Here is a 16792-nt window from a genome sequence, read left to right on the forward strand (position 1 = left end):
ACGGGGTCGCAAAGAGTCAGACACGACTGAGCAACTGAACTGAACTGAAAGTGATCCTGATGGGCAGAGAAGAGGGTTGGCATTTAGTGGACCGAAAGACTGGGCCTTTCAAACTGTGTCCCCCAGAGTGCTGAGGTTTCTTGGAGGAATCCTGGGAGTCACTTGAACAGGAGAGTGATCAAGCCATAGTCCCTGGAAGAGCAGCACTGTGTCAGATGCCCAGGAACCAGCATCAGAGAACCCCAGGTCTGGGAGACTTCAGGCCAGCTCCAGCTCCCCTGCCTCCATTCATGCACCAGAACAGCCATCTTCTTGGAGCAGGGACATAGTCGGGGCAAAGGGCTCAGGCCAGAGCTGGCTCCACAATCTCCCTGGAATGGCTGGCATTGCTTTGACCAGGCTAGTCTCTCCCCACATGCTGAACACACTCGAAATGGCTCCACAGAGGACCCTGCACAGAGGAGGAAGAGGCCTGGCTACAATTTAATTCAGACTGTTTTCTCCTGGGGAGGCAGAGGAGGCGGGTCTGAAATTCTCAACATCACCAGGCTCTCCACAACCATGCCCACCACAGGGCTCCCTGAGGGCACGCACAGATCAGGTTTCATCCCATGGCTGTCAGTTCGAACCCCCAGAAACCTTAGCTCCCTGTCTCTCTGATCCCAAATTCCCAATCAGTGTGCATCAGCTGTCTGGCCCGAGTGGCACGTGACTTATTAAAAGATTCACACTGATACTCCTTTTTTCCCCCCCGAAGACCAGGTTACCTCCTCTTTTCAAAAGAGTCAGAAATGGGAAGACCAGGACTTCTCTGGTGGTCCAGAGGTTAAGACTCTGTGCTTCCAACTGCAGGGAGCACAGGTTCAATCCCTGGTCAGGGTACTAAGATCTCACATGCTGCTCAGAGTGGTTCTAAATAAATAAATAAATAAAGGTTCAAAAAAAAAAAACCCTCCCTGCCCTCTCCTCTGCGGCGGGTGTGGGGAGGGAGCTGTCATGAGCCCAGAAAGCAGGCTTCCTCTGTGCCTGCTTAATGGGGGAATGCAAAGAGGGGATAAAGATGAGCAGAAAGCCCTACAAGTGCTGCCAGAGAATCAGATTATGGAGCCAGGGTGGAGGGGTACAGGGCACAGGCAGAATTTCCCACTACTGCACTTCCGTTCTACCCGCAAAGAACCTACAGCAGCCATGCTCAGAAATTTGGCAGCTGGCTGGCTGAAAGAAGGAATCGAGGGCCACGTAGCAAACACATCAACCTGAAAACATCCACAGGTCCTGTGAGTCCCCTCACTCTGAGCAGGACCCTACCCACAAGCCTCAGGAGGCAATCTTCTGCAAAAAAAACCTGCCCTTATAAGTGGGTTTATCTGCCATAAGCTCTAAGATAAAATTCCCCTCTGCTGACCTCCAGCTAAGATTCTAATCTTGGTCACTCCCAGGCAGGTTTATCACGTTCAGAGAGAATCCGGATGGGAGGAGATTCAGACAACTGTGACATTTCAAGAAAGGAATTTCTGGCTTAAGTTTGTGGTCGAAATGCACCAGGACAAAGGGTCCATCCACAGAAGGGCAGTGATCCTCCTGTAAACACATCTTCAATGATGACCTGAAGCCTGATGGAAAGAGACTTACTTGGAAGAACCAAGTTGGAAGCTGAGTTAAGGTGACAAGAGCCAGAGAGACAAGGTCTCCACCAGAAATGGTGACCAAAGGGTTTGAACTGATGCTCAGGGAAGCAGGTTTCTTTTGCTAAGAAAATAATGGCCAGAACCCTGAGTGATAGATGGCCACAAGCACATCCGGCTCCCTGACACCAGGCTCTCTGCAGAGCACTGACATCAAAGGAGACAACTCTAACTTGCACAACGATCCTCTGATACGGGTCTTGCTGTTGTTCAGCTGCTGGCCGTGTCTGACTCCTTTGGGATCTGTACTGTAGCCTGCCAGGCTCCTCTGTCCATGGGATTTCCCAAGCAAGAATACTGGAGTAGGTTGCCATTTCCTTCTCCAGGAGCTCTTCCCAACCCAGAGATTGAACCCACCTCTCCTGCACTGGCAGATGGATTCTTTACCACTGAGCCACCAGGGATTCCTGACGTGGGTTTTAAAGACATAGAAACTAAGGTCCAAGGACAGGAAAGTGATTGGCCCAAAGTTTCGCACAGCCAGTACTCAAACCCAGGTCAGATCAGCCCTGAACACCAACACACCAGATTGTCTACAAACTAAGGACACTCCCATTCTAAGATTCCAGAACTGCTGCAGGAAAATAGGGTTGTCTTGGAAAGTGAAACAGGCCCCAGAGTACGGGGGTTGTTAGTTTTTATGGGCTGGGTAATTTAGTATGCTAATGAGTGGGAAGAATATTCTAACTATCTTGGAGAAGAGGCAGGGATTTCCAGGCATTGGGGCACTGCCCACCTTGGCCTTTTACGGTCAGCCTCAGAACGGTCCTGGCGTCTGGTGGCATGTCATTAAGACGCTAATATATTACAATAAGCATATAATAAGGCTTGAGGTCTATGACCCGGAAGTCAAGTCATCCACCATCTTGCACCAGAAGTGGAATCCTCCGCCATCTTGGGTCTAGTAGGTTCTGAGTCATTTACTTCACATCCTCAACGGCTGCATCACTCTTTTAAAGACTGTGCCTGCCCTCTTCCCTCCTGTTTCAGGAGGGCCTGGTATGGCTTGCTGTGCATTACATACAAGGAGACAACCCCACGTCCCAGTTTTGCCTATACGGAGAAGTAGCTAAAAACTACTGAGGGGGAGGCAGAAGCCAGGTAGTGAGGGGACTCATAAGCACAGGTAAGTCATATTATATCATGAAGACAAAAAAACCTAAGGGAAGTCTTAACCAGTAGTGTTCCTTGGCCAAACTGGCTAGAAAAATCACTGGCATGTCTACAGAGAATGGACATCACCAAGGGACGAAAGGCAGAGCCACTGCAGTCAGGGGCCAGGGCAGCAATCCAGGCAAGAGGAGGCAGGCCAAGTGTAGAGCCACGCAGACCTGAGGGCTGCACCCAGGGGCTGCGGGAGACGCCCGCTTTGCGGCACTAACTCCATCTCCAGTTCTGAGCCTGAGACCATCAGTTGTTCTAAGCCCCACAGCAACACCTTCAGAAGAGAATTTCCCATCCAGGCTCTTGAAACAAACCTTTCTGTGGGCCCAGGACCAGCACAGATGAAAAGGAATGCCTAAATCCTTCAGCAAACTCCTACACGTCACCTCTCCTGACATGTTTCTCATTATAAGAGCCACTTCGGGGAACATCTGAGCATCCAGAGGCCCATCAGACCCAGGTAAGAAGCAATTAAGACTAATTAACCCAGCCTGAGCAGCAACAACCATCACGCAGAGTTTCCAATAAACCAGAACTGGCCAGCGGCTGCAGCTTCACTTGCTTTAAATAGTAGAATCTGGGTCCTGAAAAATCCAGAGAAGTGCTCTCCGCCAGTGCTTCTAAGAGTGTGGGCCCCAGACGAGCAGCATCTCCTTGTTAGACCTTTTTAAAAATGCAGACTCTCAGGTCCCACCCCAGACCCTCAGAATCCAAATCTACATTCAGTAAGAGGCTCCGCTGACTTCTGCCTGTGGGTCGGAAGGCCCTGACCACAGGACTGCAACCAAGGAGCCCTGTACTTGATCTCAGAGGGGCCCAGGGAAAGAGGGAGTTTCCTCTCACCCCAGCAGCACCCCCATCAGTGGAAGTCCGGTGAAGCGGTAGCTCTCAGTATTGGTCTTGGCATGATCCCCAGAACATGTGGGGTGTCGACTCCACTAACAGTGTGTACAAGGCGCCTGGCTACCCTCACAGGAGCCCTAGGAAACTGCAATTGGCCCAGGGTCTCTCAGGCAGCAGGGGCTGAGTCAGGATTTGAACCCAGAGCTGCTAGACCCTGACCCTGCACTCTTCAGCCATTTGGAGGAGGTTCTGTCCCTGCCCCCGAGCACAGCGTCCACACTGGTGGTAGCCACAGGGCTCACATTCCAGCCCACAAACCAAACCAGCATCCCCTTGGAATGGGATCAAGTGCCTTGAGATGTGGGGACATGTTTTTCCTAACACATTGGTATCTGGCAAGACCACCCTGGGCTCTTTGTATGCTATCAAGTTCATGTACTGTAGTTAAGACCCTGGGCCTGCCATTCAGCCCTCAGCAACCTCTCTTCCTTATCTAGCCAGGGTGAAACATTCCCAAGCCCCACCTCCAACCCATGATAGTGATCAAGAGACCCCTCTGGGTAAACAGAACACCAGATACCACCCTCCTGCCCACCATCCTACCTTTTTACCATCTTCAAACCTCTCAGATTAAACAGGCTCAAATCGAGGTCTAATTCCAAAACCTGTGTTCTTTTCATGACCCTATGTAGTCTTACATAACCCATGAAGAAAGAAAGTAAACTAAATCCAATCTAACTCCAGAATTTAATCATGGCTTGCAAACTTAAAAACCCCTTAGGGTACTCAAATGCTTTCCTACTCAAATTGAGGCTCAGAGGCCAGCAGCACCTGGAAGCCTGTTAGACAATGCAGAGTCTCAGACCCCACCCCAGGCCCGCTGAAGCCAGATCTGCATCTGAACAAAAGCCCCCTGTGATTTGCATGCATATTAATATTATAAGTGCTGGCTTAATAGCTCCAGTGCTTTGGCCACCTCATGCGAAGAGTTGACTCACTGGAAAAGACTCTGATGCTGGGAGGGATTGGGGGCAGGAGGAGAAGGGGACGACCGAGGATGAGATGGCTGGATGGCATCACGGACTCGATGGACGTGAGTCTGAGTGAACTCCGGGAGATGGTGATGGGCAGGGAGGCCTGGCGTGCTGCGATTCATGGGGTCGCAAAGAGTCGGACACGACTGAGCAACTGAACTGAACTGAACTAATGTCCTACATGGTATGTTGCACAGGTGGATTCCATGTGCCCACAGCAAGCAGGAGGCCCCAGGCATCCAAAACCTTTATAAATATGAAAATACTAGACTGAGTACCAGATTAGTTGGTAGAGATGCTGGGAAAGATTGAAGGCAAAAGGAGAAGAGGGCAGCAGAGGATGAGATGGCTGGATAGCATCACCGAGTCAATGGACATGAACTTGGGCAAACTCCAGGAGACAGCGAGGGACAGGGAAGCCTGGCATGCTGCAGTCCATGACGTCACAAAGAATCAGGCACGACTTAGGGACTGAACAACACCATCATCAGATTATCAGGTTTTCTGTGAAGTATGTCCTTGATTATCCAGAACTCAACAGTTTCATTTTTCACTTCAAACAAAAGCTTGTAGCTATTTATCAGTAAAACACTTGCTAAATGAGAAGAGTGGCCTCCAACTTCCTATTTCTATTTCTACTTTATATTATGAATCAAAAACAAATGACACTCTTCTACAAGCCATCGCTAAAATAAGGAGGCTCTGTCATGATTAAATTAGGACAAGGATTCATTTCTGAAGAATTTTTAAAATATCATCTCTAAAGAGTTTTTACAACTTAATTAGTTTTTTTGTTGACAAATCTGGGAGTTTTCTGTGCATCTGATAAGCAAATGAGAAGGGTGGAGAAATCAAGGGATTTGAGAAAGAACAATGAACGCAAAACTTCTGGAAAGGCTTTTGTTCCAGTAGAACAAGGGTGAAACTGAAGTTTTTTAGAGAAATGACCTGCCAGAGTCACCTAGAGGGGCTGGCACATCCCTGAGGGCTCCCAGAGAAGACCTTGGCTCCAGGCCTCGACTGTATCCATCGAGCCTTGCAGAGAGCCTGGCGTACACAGTAGGTCCTCAAATATAAATATTTGTTTTTGTTGAACCAAACGTTGACAGATGTATTTACTGCAAAGAAAAAAAAAATCACAGGACGTCTGGGATCAGGCCAAGTATCACTAGTGTGCCCAGGAGTATGGCAAATGCCAGGAGAGCTTGGTGGAGGGGGAGCTGATTTGAAAGAACAGTAAGAGCTCATCCTGGTCTCAGGAGCTATGGGCCCATGCTGGGGCTGAACTCCAAGGGAGACTGTCAGACATGCAGAGCCCCCGGCCTAACCCCAGACCTACTGAGTCAGAATCTGCATCCAACAACATCCAGAAAGCTTGCTCTAGAGGTATCAAAATCAACTTGAGAAGCACCACTTGGAATGGCCGTGAAATACGGCGACTGAGCTAGAACAGAAGTGAGGACACACCTTGGTGGTCACCAGAGCCGTCCGTGTACATTCAGCTTACTCCTTCTCTCCTTCTGGGTACCGGGCAGGGCTACATCACCCCACCCACTTGCAGTTAGGTGTGGCTGGGCTTTCATCAATGACATCTGAGCACCAACGCCATGTGCCACTTCTGGGAAGAAGCTTTAAGAACCAGGTGCTGTTGGTCACCCAGCAAGATTCCAGACCGTGGTTGCTCCCTTATCCTGCGTCCTTCCTGGAGGGTCTCGCTGCCACCAACTGAGTTGCTATAGACTGGCAGTGTGAGAAGAGGCAAACCTATATTGTTTTTAAGCACCCAGACTTGGGGACTGTTTGTTATAGCAGCATTCCCTAACCCATTCTGACTGACAACCGCACCGAAGCCCCCAACGCCGCCGTCTTCAGAACATCTGTTTCTCGCCGTTGAGAACAGCTCAAACACATCATGACGTGAGGACCTCTCTTTAAACCCTGAACAGCATTATTTAACTCAATCACCTTCTACACTCTTCAGACTTCACTCGATCATCTTATTTTCTCCTTTCCCCAGACTTCCCCATGCATTTGCGCTTCTATCTTACTGTACCGTATGCTTTTTGGTAAGCTGCTTTACATCCTTTTTTCAACAAGGTGACAGACAGACAGGCACACATACAGACACACCAGACTTGGCTCCAAACAAAATCTGGCTGTTTCCAAAAAAATCAAATGCACCCCTCGAAAGACAAAGATTTGCTGTTACTAAGGATATCTGAAAGAACATGGCCTTGGGCCAGGCAAGTACTCCTTCAGCTGGGTCTTTGCACAAAAGGATACGTCACAGAATGCATGGGACACAGCCTCTGCTTTTAAAAAGCAATTCATTCTTGGAAACACCAGCTTATTTTGCCTTGTCATCAGGTGAAATCTGAACCACGCTAACTCCATTAAAAACACTTCGCATCACTGACAAACATCTTTTATTTTTCAAATTCAGCTGAACCCCTTTAGCATGGGTGGCCTTGTGTGAAGCACCGGTGAACAGTGTTTTAACCAGTTCCTCCAGGTGGGCAGGTCGGGTGTGGCCAGTTGAGCTATAACAGAAACAGGCTGCAACGGGTATTCTAAGGCTTATGGCTTGATTCTTCCTGAGTCCAAATTTCTATTTGTGGAATTGCTGGGGCAGAGGGCACATACATTGTTACAGTTTTAAGGTATATTGCCAAATTACACTCTGGGAAGCATATGACAATCTTCCTACACTCTTGCCAAGACTCCTTCTGTTTTTATGTTGACGCTTTTCATTAAAGCTACCTTTTCCAAAACAATTACAATTCTTTGATTACTTATGAGACTGAATATGCTGATGACTTTGCACATCTTTTATTATGAAGTGTCTATCCAAGTTCTCTGTCCATTCGCATACTGATGTGTTCCTGTTCCTGCTTTTTGAAAAAAAAATTATAAAAGTACTTCCTGCATTAAGGACATTAACTTTTCCCCAATTTGTACTTGCCTTTTAGCTCACTTTTGAAGGAAGAGGTCTCTGGTGGCAGAGCAGACAATTCGCAGATGGGAAAAATACATCACAACTGTCCTGCAGAGGTAAGGCCCCTCACGTCCCCCATCAATCCACTGGCAAATTCGTCTGACTCAACCTCCAAGACATATTCCAAATCCATCCCCTTCTCTCTCAGAATCTCCACTCCCACCAACCTGCTCCCAGCTTTCGAACTCATCTGCTTGCTCCTGTTCCTGCCCTTTAAAATCCATCCTCCACACTACAGCCCAGGTGAGCTTTCCAAAACAAATCAGAGAATGCTAACCTGTCAATCACACCGAAAGCTACCAACCACTGAAAAAGAAAGGATAAATAGGGAATGTGATAGAGGTGCTAAATGTTGCCATCATGTTACAATACCTACATGTATCAGATGAACAGGCTGCATACCTTAATTTTACACAAGATGACAGGTCCAATATATTCAATGAAAAGAAACCATCTGTAGCTTGAAATCGGCCATGGGGGGAGTATTTACATCCCAGAAATTGGCAGATGCTACAAATCAGAACTTCCCACCCTCCATCCCCCAAAGTTGATCAATAAACATTTACCAGCACATCATCGGAGGCAGAAGAAGCTTCAGAGAGTGTCAGAGAATGATACTCCAATTTTGTCCACCCAAAAACCGCTGAGAAGGAGCGGAGGGGGCTCCAGATAGAGGGACTCTTCAGACAGGAGATTGTCTCTGGCAAAAAGAGTATGGATGGACAAACAGAGAACCACACAGGAAAGCGCAGGTTGGCAGAGGCCCAAAGGACATGGAGGAACAACAGCTGGGCCCTTGGAATGACGCCGTTTACAGTTAAGTTCCCCAGAACATAAATGCAAGCCTAGGGAAAGGCAAGAAACCTCAAATACTTGACAGTACCTTTCTTTCACTGTGCAGAACAGGTACTTAAAATATAAATTCATAGAGAAAAACCAAGTTACATATACTGTAGGGAGAAGTAAAGTAACTATCCAACTTACCTGCCTCCCTTTCTGCCACATCCCAAGCTTGTCCTTGCTCTCTAACCGTTCTGGAATATTCTGGTTCTCTCATATCTACCAAACATACTCCCCTCTTTAAGGTTATTTGCATTTGTAGAACAAACACTCACGCCCCAGATCCTCATGTGGCTGGCTCACACTCAGCTCTCTGCTCAGATATCCCCTCCTTGCAGAAGCTTTCTCTGACAGTTTCTGGAACCCCCCTTCCTGTATCCTGCACCCCTAACTTATCACAGTACCCTGCTTTATTGACCCCATACTACTTTAAAATCATATATATATATATTTTTTTTTCTTTTGCTAGTTTACCATCTCCCCAACTAAAAGGCAAGTTTCTTTTCTATGCTTCACCTACAGTAACATTCACAGCCTATTGTTAGGCACTCATTTAGGGATTGTTGAATGAATGATCAACTTCTGAACAGGGATTGGCAAACCACACATGTCCCATGAGCTATCCATCATTTTTTTTCTGGCTGTGTAGGTCTTAGTTACAACACAGGAAATCTTCATTGCAGTGCACAGACTCTCTAGCTGTGGCTCGAGGGCTCATTAGCTGCGGCATGACGGCTTAGTTGCTCCTTGGCATGCGGGATCTTAGTCCCTCAACCAGGGGAACCACCTAGGTAGACTAGGGGAACCACCAGACCACCAGGAAGTCCCTGGCCTATCCATCTTTAAATAGTTGAAAATAAAGCAAAAGAAGAAAAATACTGCATGGCACAAATTCAAATCCCAGCGTCCATAAATAAAGTTTTATCGGCACACAGCCACACCCGCTGGTTCAGCGCTCCTCTCGAGCTGCTTCATGCTCCACAGGCAGGGCTGAGTGACTGTGACGGGGGCCATATGGGCGCTCTCGCAGCTTCTCACTGTCTCCGGCACACTGCGCATCACAGCGCTGCAGCTATAACTTGAGGGTGCCGCTTGGCCCACAAAGCCGAAAATGTTTCCTGGCCCTTTTCAGAAAAAGTCTGCCAACACAAGTGAGGAAGGAGAAGGCTCTGAAGAACGTTTCTAAGGGAGAACAGACCAGGCTTGCACTCAACCGAACAGGAGAGAAAAGGTAAGAAGGGGTAGAGTCAGGTGACACTGGAGAGATGACGGTGACATGCACCGTCAGAGGGTCAGAGGGTGGGGGGAGAAGGCACTTAAAGGAGGAGAGAGATTAAACGTGTAGTATGGACATGTGACATGTGAGTCCCTGGGGACTGAGTCTGGCTACCAACTCAAGAAATGAGGGGAATGCAGTGAACCAGGAAGTTAACTTAAGAAAATTGATCTTTATCAGATGGGAGACAGGAGAGACACTAAATGGGAAGGCAAGAGGTGGGTGAGTCCTCTGAGGAATCCATGCAAACCTGGCACCACATACCTGTCGCAGCTGAACCTCCACAGTGTCACCCATGCTCTGATGCTCCAAGGGACGAGCCAAACTGACCGGCTGGCTACCATTTCTACTTCTTTCCATGGGAATAAGCACCACCCAGGCACTTCCCTGGTGGCCCAGTGGTTAAGACTCCATGCTTTCAATGCAAGGGCCATGGGTTCGATCCCTGGTTGAGGAACTAACACCCCATATACAGTTCAACCAAAAACAGGTAGGGGTAGGGAACACTATCCAGCAGCCTTGCCATTGCAAGCAGAGCAGAATCTACTTGTTTTGCAATTAAGTGCTGGGGACCCGTGCCGACATTCTGTTAGAAAGCTTGTCATGTGGCTGCTGGGAGTAGTAAGTGGGCAAGCTGGGAGAACCCCAACCTCTGGATAAAAATCCTAACAGCTTATCCAAGCCTTCCTGGTTTACCAAACCTTTCCTTTCACCAGCCAGGTAGGGCCCAGCATCTGTGCTCGTAGACAAGGTTAACCAGGCTGTGAGATAAAAGCTGGGCTTTTTCAGGCTGGGAGGAGTACAAGCAGGTCAGCATCTCATTCATGTTTCTAACTGGTAACGGACTGCGGGGATTCACGTGGTGGTTAACAGATGTCAGGGATTCCTGCCGACTTGTTGCTAAGGGAACTTTTGTGAAGATGCCCCGAATCCAGAGAATCCACAAACCCTGCCCACTGCTTAGAAGTCCTGAGGGGGTGGCCACTTGACCAGACCCGCACAGAGCAGTAAAGAGGGGGACACTGCTCAGGAGCGGAGGCAGACGGAGGGTGGGCCATAGGTAGAGTTTCACACAGCGGGAGCCACAAACGCTGGCCACAGCCCCCAAATCAAAGGGCAGGATGACTTTGTGAAGATGGCAGAAAGCACCTTAATCTTTTCAGTCACAATCACATGCTCTGCGAACCACCAGCCCTAATTATTTCTTTTGTGGACAGAGCTCATGACTGCCTTGAAAAATACAGGCACGAGAAACAAGGTCACACCCATTTTAGGTACTCTCCATGTTACAAAAAGAAAGGCCCTGTATTAAAACCAATCTGTGTAACATATCGAGCATCTACCAGATGTCAGGCAGTTCGGATGCATGATGTCCGTTAACAACCAGCACCAAGTAGCCCCAACTTGAAAAAGTTGGTTTGTCAGTGGCTCAGGGGACAGACCCAGGCTTCAGGCACAGAAAAATCTGGTTTCAAATTCTGCTGCGTCATTAATCACCATTACAAAGAAATCCCTGGCATCTTTAAAAACAAAAACAAACAAAAAAACAAAACATAAAAGGGTGAAGATGGAGAATTTCCTAGCAGGATGACCAAGTCTGTTCATTTTACCTCCCCGAAGCTCTCTCATCCATATGACCCGGTACACCTTCCCTTCTGACGGATCATCTGTCCCAGGTATTCTCCCTAGCCTTGTGAGGTAGCCAGTCTGCAAAATGGCCTTCAGTGAACCTTGCTTCAGTGTCACACTCGTACCCACACCTGTATGAGCCGCCCCCCTACACGGAATCAGGGACTGGCCCTGAGACTCACTTTGCCCATGGAACCTGGCAGAAACGATGTGCCAGGTCTGAACCTGAGCCTTAAGAAGGCCTGGCAGTTTGCACTTTTGCTTCCTTGGAAGTCAGTATGTTGAAACTCCAGCTACTCTGCTGCAGAAAAAGGCACCAGAGGACGAGACACCACATTAGAAGCCACATGAAAGGCACCAGATGCGTTAGTGAATATGCCCTTCTGGAGGTTCCAGCTCAGCAGAGCCTCCAGGACCCCAACTCTGGCCACCATCTGGCTGCAAATGCATGAGAGACGCCAAGAGAGACTAGCAGAAGAACCACCCAGCTGAGCCCCATCAATCTACAGGAACATGTGCCATAGTAACAAATAGTTGTTTTGTGACACTAAGTTTTGTGACACTAAGGCTTATTTCACAGCAATGGATAAAATAGCCCTCGTGATCCACAGCACAGCCCACTTCCCCAGCCCAGCATCTCCCTCCCCCAGCGACATTCTGTAAACTTCTGCAACACAATCACCTGAACCCAAAATGGGAGAACAGGACCTGGAGAGAAGGAGGTGCAAGGGTGACCCTCCGCAGCCAACGAGTTTGGCTGGCAAAGTCTCATATTCCGTTACTACCTCTGAAGTCCAGGCCTTGCAGCCAGATTGTGGATGCTGAAAACAGCACCTCGCTCAAAGAAAGCTCTGTTGTGTGTGCATTCCAATATTACTACCATCCCCCCAACCCCCAGGATTAATCCCCAAAACCTCTAGAGGTTTCTGCAGATACCTTATAGTACCTTCCAGATCCTTAATTCTCTCCATTCAAGGTAAGAGCAACACCTCAGCTCCTCCTCAACCATGTCTCTCTAAGCTCCTCGATCTCTTTGTGGTGGATCGGACTCTCAAGAAAGATGTTTCTGCTTGCTTTTATCTAAGGGCCTTGATAATTCCTAGGCAGCAATGGGTCTTATCTGTTAGGCCTCCTCCCTTTTCTGGGAAAATTGGCTCCCTCTGCCTGTCACCCTCTGGAAGGCTGCCCCATCCACTGAAGAGCAAGATCCCTGTGACCAGTCCCTGCCTAACAGGGCCCCCCATCTGCTTCGCGGAGGTTTTCCTGGAAGCCACCCTTTGGAAGCCAAGTATGTGCAGCCCATCCCCTCATTTCCTTGGAGTCTTGACCAAAAAGATTTCCCCAGGAACCACAACCTCTGTCACACTGGCCTCTGCTCAGGGGCTCGCTGGCCACCAGGGCGGGTCTTTTGACCTCCCTGTCAGCTCTCAACTCCTCTCAATGGGGTGTGCTTCCCCTTTTTTTCACATGAACAAGGAGGAAATCCTTGAGGCGTGTCTATCTTGCACAGACGGCTTTCGATCTTTGGCACATTTTTGCCAAGATGGGGTTTCCTGACAGCACTCTATCAGAAACAAATGGTGCACTGGGGTAGGGGCTAGGCTGTGCACCCCCCCATCTGAATCCTGCCTCAGGAGCCTAGTGTAGTCCCTTCTGTCTGTACTTATATCCCCAACGGCTCCCCTGGCCTTCTGAACTCCATGCCCCTCTGCAAGCTCAGTGCCAGGCACCCCACTAGCAGAGGTTTACCACCTCTAGTACCTACGGGCTCCTTCTCTGGCCACCTGGCTTCAGCACCAACACCTGGCTGGCAGTCCTCCAGACCCATGATTCCCTATGCTGGCCAGTCCACCACCTGCGACCCCCTTACAAGTTCTGCATTCCCTAACCCAGCCTATCTTTGGGGACTCACCGCAACCCAGGGGAACCTACCTCCATATCCTCTATCCCTACTAACCTCAGCCTCGAGGTCCAGCCTGCTCATGTATGAGGTTCCCAGATACAAAGACCCTCCCTGTCAAAGCTGCATCTGCTTTTCCCTGAAAAGAGTCCTAGGACTCAGGGCCACTCCTCCCTCCACCTGTGGGAAACACAGCTGGCTCTGAGTGAAATCAAACATCAGGGTTTGCAGAAGAGATGCTCAAGTGGGTAGGAGCAGCTGTCCTCACTGTAACCCCAGCATCTCTGCTGCCCCTTAGGGACGCTGTCTCTGGCAGGCTGACCTCCGGAGCTACCCAAACACTTCCCCACAAGGATCTAGACCCTTCACTTGCCTTCTGGTAGTGTGACCCAGGATATTGAGTTTAAAAGAGACAGAGGCCTGAACGGTAATACTCAGCCAGCTGAGCTGCTAACCAACTACTCCTTGGCTGACTGCCTTCACCTATTTCATTCAGTTTGCCTGCCTACAAAAATGGGGATAGCATCTTCCCCTTCCCAGGGCTGTCAGGGGAATTGATGACAATGCATGGACCATGCCTGGTGCCTAGCAGATGCTTAACAAAATGGGAGCCCCTCTCGGGGTTACTGCTCCCTCAGATGGGTACTGGTCTGAAAGCCCTTTAGGAGATAGGGAGTCTCAATGTATATACCACAAACTGCGACCGACACACCCACAACTGTCTCATCTGATCGTTCTGTCTGTCCCCTGGGTCTGATTCACCCTCCCTTTCCTCCCAGGAAGGAAAAGCAGAGCCACTTCACTCTTGCTAACACAGTGGACAAACCCTCCAACCTCACTCCCCACCCAACACACAGCTGGCTCAGTCCAGCCAGGGATGCTCCTCACCGGACATCCAACAGCCAGATTTCCACATCAGTGTTTCCTGGAAAAGTGTGGCCACCAGAGGACTCTACCACAGGAGCCTCTCCCAGGGCTTCTGGAATAGAAACAAGGAGGCTCCAGATTTTCAGGAGCCATTCACTTGCTTTCTTTCACACCTGAATCTCAGGAAAGGAGTTAGGAAAGCTGAGAAACACCTGCGCCTCCCCTATGCTGCCCGGTTCTCAAATTACAGAACCAAGAAGGTTTCCAAATAGCCTAAGTGGACAGCCCATGAAAGCTCCTTCCAGCCTCAACTTTGCTCAAAGGCTACTAAAGCCACATAGGAGGGATTTTGTTCTCTGGACCTGAAAGAAACATCACTGTATCTCTATGAGGCCAGGCTCAATTTCTGATAATGTTTCCAGAGGGTTTTTCTCAGGCAAACTCACCCATAACCATTCCACCCCTATCCAGCTTTCTTTGTCTTTTTTGAGTTGCACAGAGCATTTTCAGTCAAAATTTGCTACTTTGTTCTTTGTGAAGTAGGTCAGTGGGAGGGTGGGGGTTAAATTATTAATCAATTCAATCTCTATGATTTGGACAGTATCTTGCCAGAATATTTCCAACGACTCACAGTTAGTCTTTGCAGCAATCTTGGGGTCAGGCCGAAGGGGACGTCCTGTAAAACCACCTCCCACCCCTCACCAAAGGACTTTAGAAACTTCGGATCCCACTCAGGCTGTGACCATGAGCTCAGCGATTAGAGGACAGCGAGGCCTCCCAACTGTCACCCAGACAATAAACAGCCAGTCGACTTGGCTCAGCAGGTCCTGTGAAACCTGGGGCCGGGCCAGAACCCCAGGACAAGCCACTTTCCAGGTTCTGAACCTTGACCTGGGGGAGCTGAGCCGCGGTGGGGGGCGCTGGCTGGGGGCTGCGGCACCCCCGGATCACGCCTATTGACGGGGCTTGGGCTGGCAGCCAGCCAGGCTCAGCTGACCAGTAGGTGGACGGCCCGGAGGCGGCCGGGTAGCTGACCCGCCGCAGCACGACGGTCCATGGATCGGCAGGCTCGGGGCGCCGGGGCCACTTTTCATATCCCGATCGTCTGCACATCTTCCCTAGACCGCCGGACTCCGCAGCCCTCCGGCGGCCCCGGCCACCGCCGGAACGCGCCCGCCCGCTCCCGAGCTTACACTGGCAACAAGTTCTCGCTTCCTCAGGGCGGCCACGATGTGCTCGAGAGGCCCGGCACGGGGAGCGCTCGGGGGGCGAACCCCGCGTTGCCCACGCCCCGAGGGCGCCCGCCGCCTCCGCCGCCCACAGGAGCCCGCGGCTCTGGGTCCAGCGCACAGAGGCGGCCCCCCGGGCTCCCCTCCGGCAGGGGCGGCTCCGGCCTCCCGGGGGCAGGCAACAGGTACGCGAGCGCGCCGGCCTCCCAGCCCCGGCCCTGGCCCTGGCCCCCTACCTCCAGCAACTGCACGTAGCTCGCCGGGAACCAGCCGCGGAGTCCGTCCTCCTTCTCGCCTTCCCACCAGCCGCCGTCCGGGACCTGCAGCAGCGTGATGAGCTCGCCCGCGGCGAAGCGCAGCCCCTGGCCATGCCGCTCCCCGGAAAAGGGGTACAGGGTCCGGCAGCGGGCGCCGGACATGGCCTTGGCGCCGGGGCTCACACAGCAGCCTGCATCCCTCCCGAGCCCCGCGGGCTGGGCAGCGGCTCCGCGGGGTCCCAGGCGCCCGGCGCTCCGGGCTCCCGCGCTCTGGGCGCGCGCCGTCTCGGGGGTAAGCGGGGGTCCCCGGGCAGGCGAGGGACTTGCACTCCGCGCAGGGAAACGGAGACTCGCTGGCTTCGGAGAGCGAGCGGCGACGCCCCCGGGCCGGGCGGCTCGCGGCTCCCAGCTCGGGGCGGGGGGGCGGGGCTCAGGGGGAGGAGACCCAGGCGCCGCGGGCTCCGGAGACAACTTCCCGGGGACGCGGAACGCGGGCGGCCGCCGCGAGGGCCGGCCGCAGCCGAAGCCGCCCTGGCGCGCGGAAATGCGCAGCTCCCAGGGGAGGTGGGACCCGGAGCATCCCCCTCGGCCCGGCTCCGCGGCGAGGGAGGGGCAGCGGACGTGGAGAGGGGCTGGCGGCCGGGCGGGGGCCCTCTCGGCGCGCGGGGGCGGGGCTGGGCGGGGGCGGGGCCAGGGCGGCCACGCCCGCTGAGGGCCGGGCGCTCCCTCGCAGAGCGGGCGGGTTACTGGGGAGGGGTCTCCCGGCTCACACCCCCACCCCGGAAAGCCGCGGGGTTAGAAACGCCCCTCTCAGCGCGGCCTGTTGGCCGGTGGTGGGCGTGCGCCTCCTCCGAGGGGCTGGTGAGGGAATGTGTTTGTGGCCGTCACTGTCAGGGTTGAACCTGGGGTTGAACTTGACTCACCGGAAACTGGACGAGGGGTGAGAGGCAGATTTGAAGCCCGACACCTGAGCCAGGTGGCAGCGGGTGGGACCGAGTGAGGCGGCGACGGAGTCAAAACCCGAGTTAGTAGAATTGGAAGCAGGTCATTACCGATGAAGGGAGAAGAGGGGG

The 16792-nt window shown here is 51.5% G+C and overlaps 1 protein-coding gene across 1 annotated transcript in view; it reads right to left on the reverse strand.

Annotated features, from left to right (window-relative positions):
* Nucleotides 1-15881, reverse strand: part of GAS7 (growth arrest specific 7) — a 196846-nt gene extending 180965 nt beyond the window's left edge. Inside the window, exon 1 of the mRNA XM_068978582.1 lies at nt 15699-15881. Within this exon, the coding sequence (XP_068834683.1) occupies nt 15699-15881 (183 nt within the window). The remainder of the gene's footprint in view (nt 1-15698) is intronic.
* Nucleotides 15882-16792: the final 911 nt, after the last annotated feature.

The sequence above is a fragment of the Capricornis sumatraensis genome, chromosome 8 (genome assembly GCF_032405125.1).
Source record: "Capricornis sumatraensis isolate serow.1 chromosome 8, serow.2, whole genome shotgun sequence".
In the NCBI taxonomy this organism is placed as follows: domain Eukaryota; kingdom Metazoa; phylum Chordata; class Mammalia; order Artiodactyla; family Bovidae; genus Capricornis; species Capricornis sumatraensis.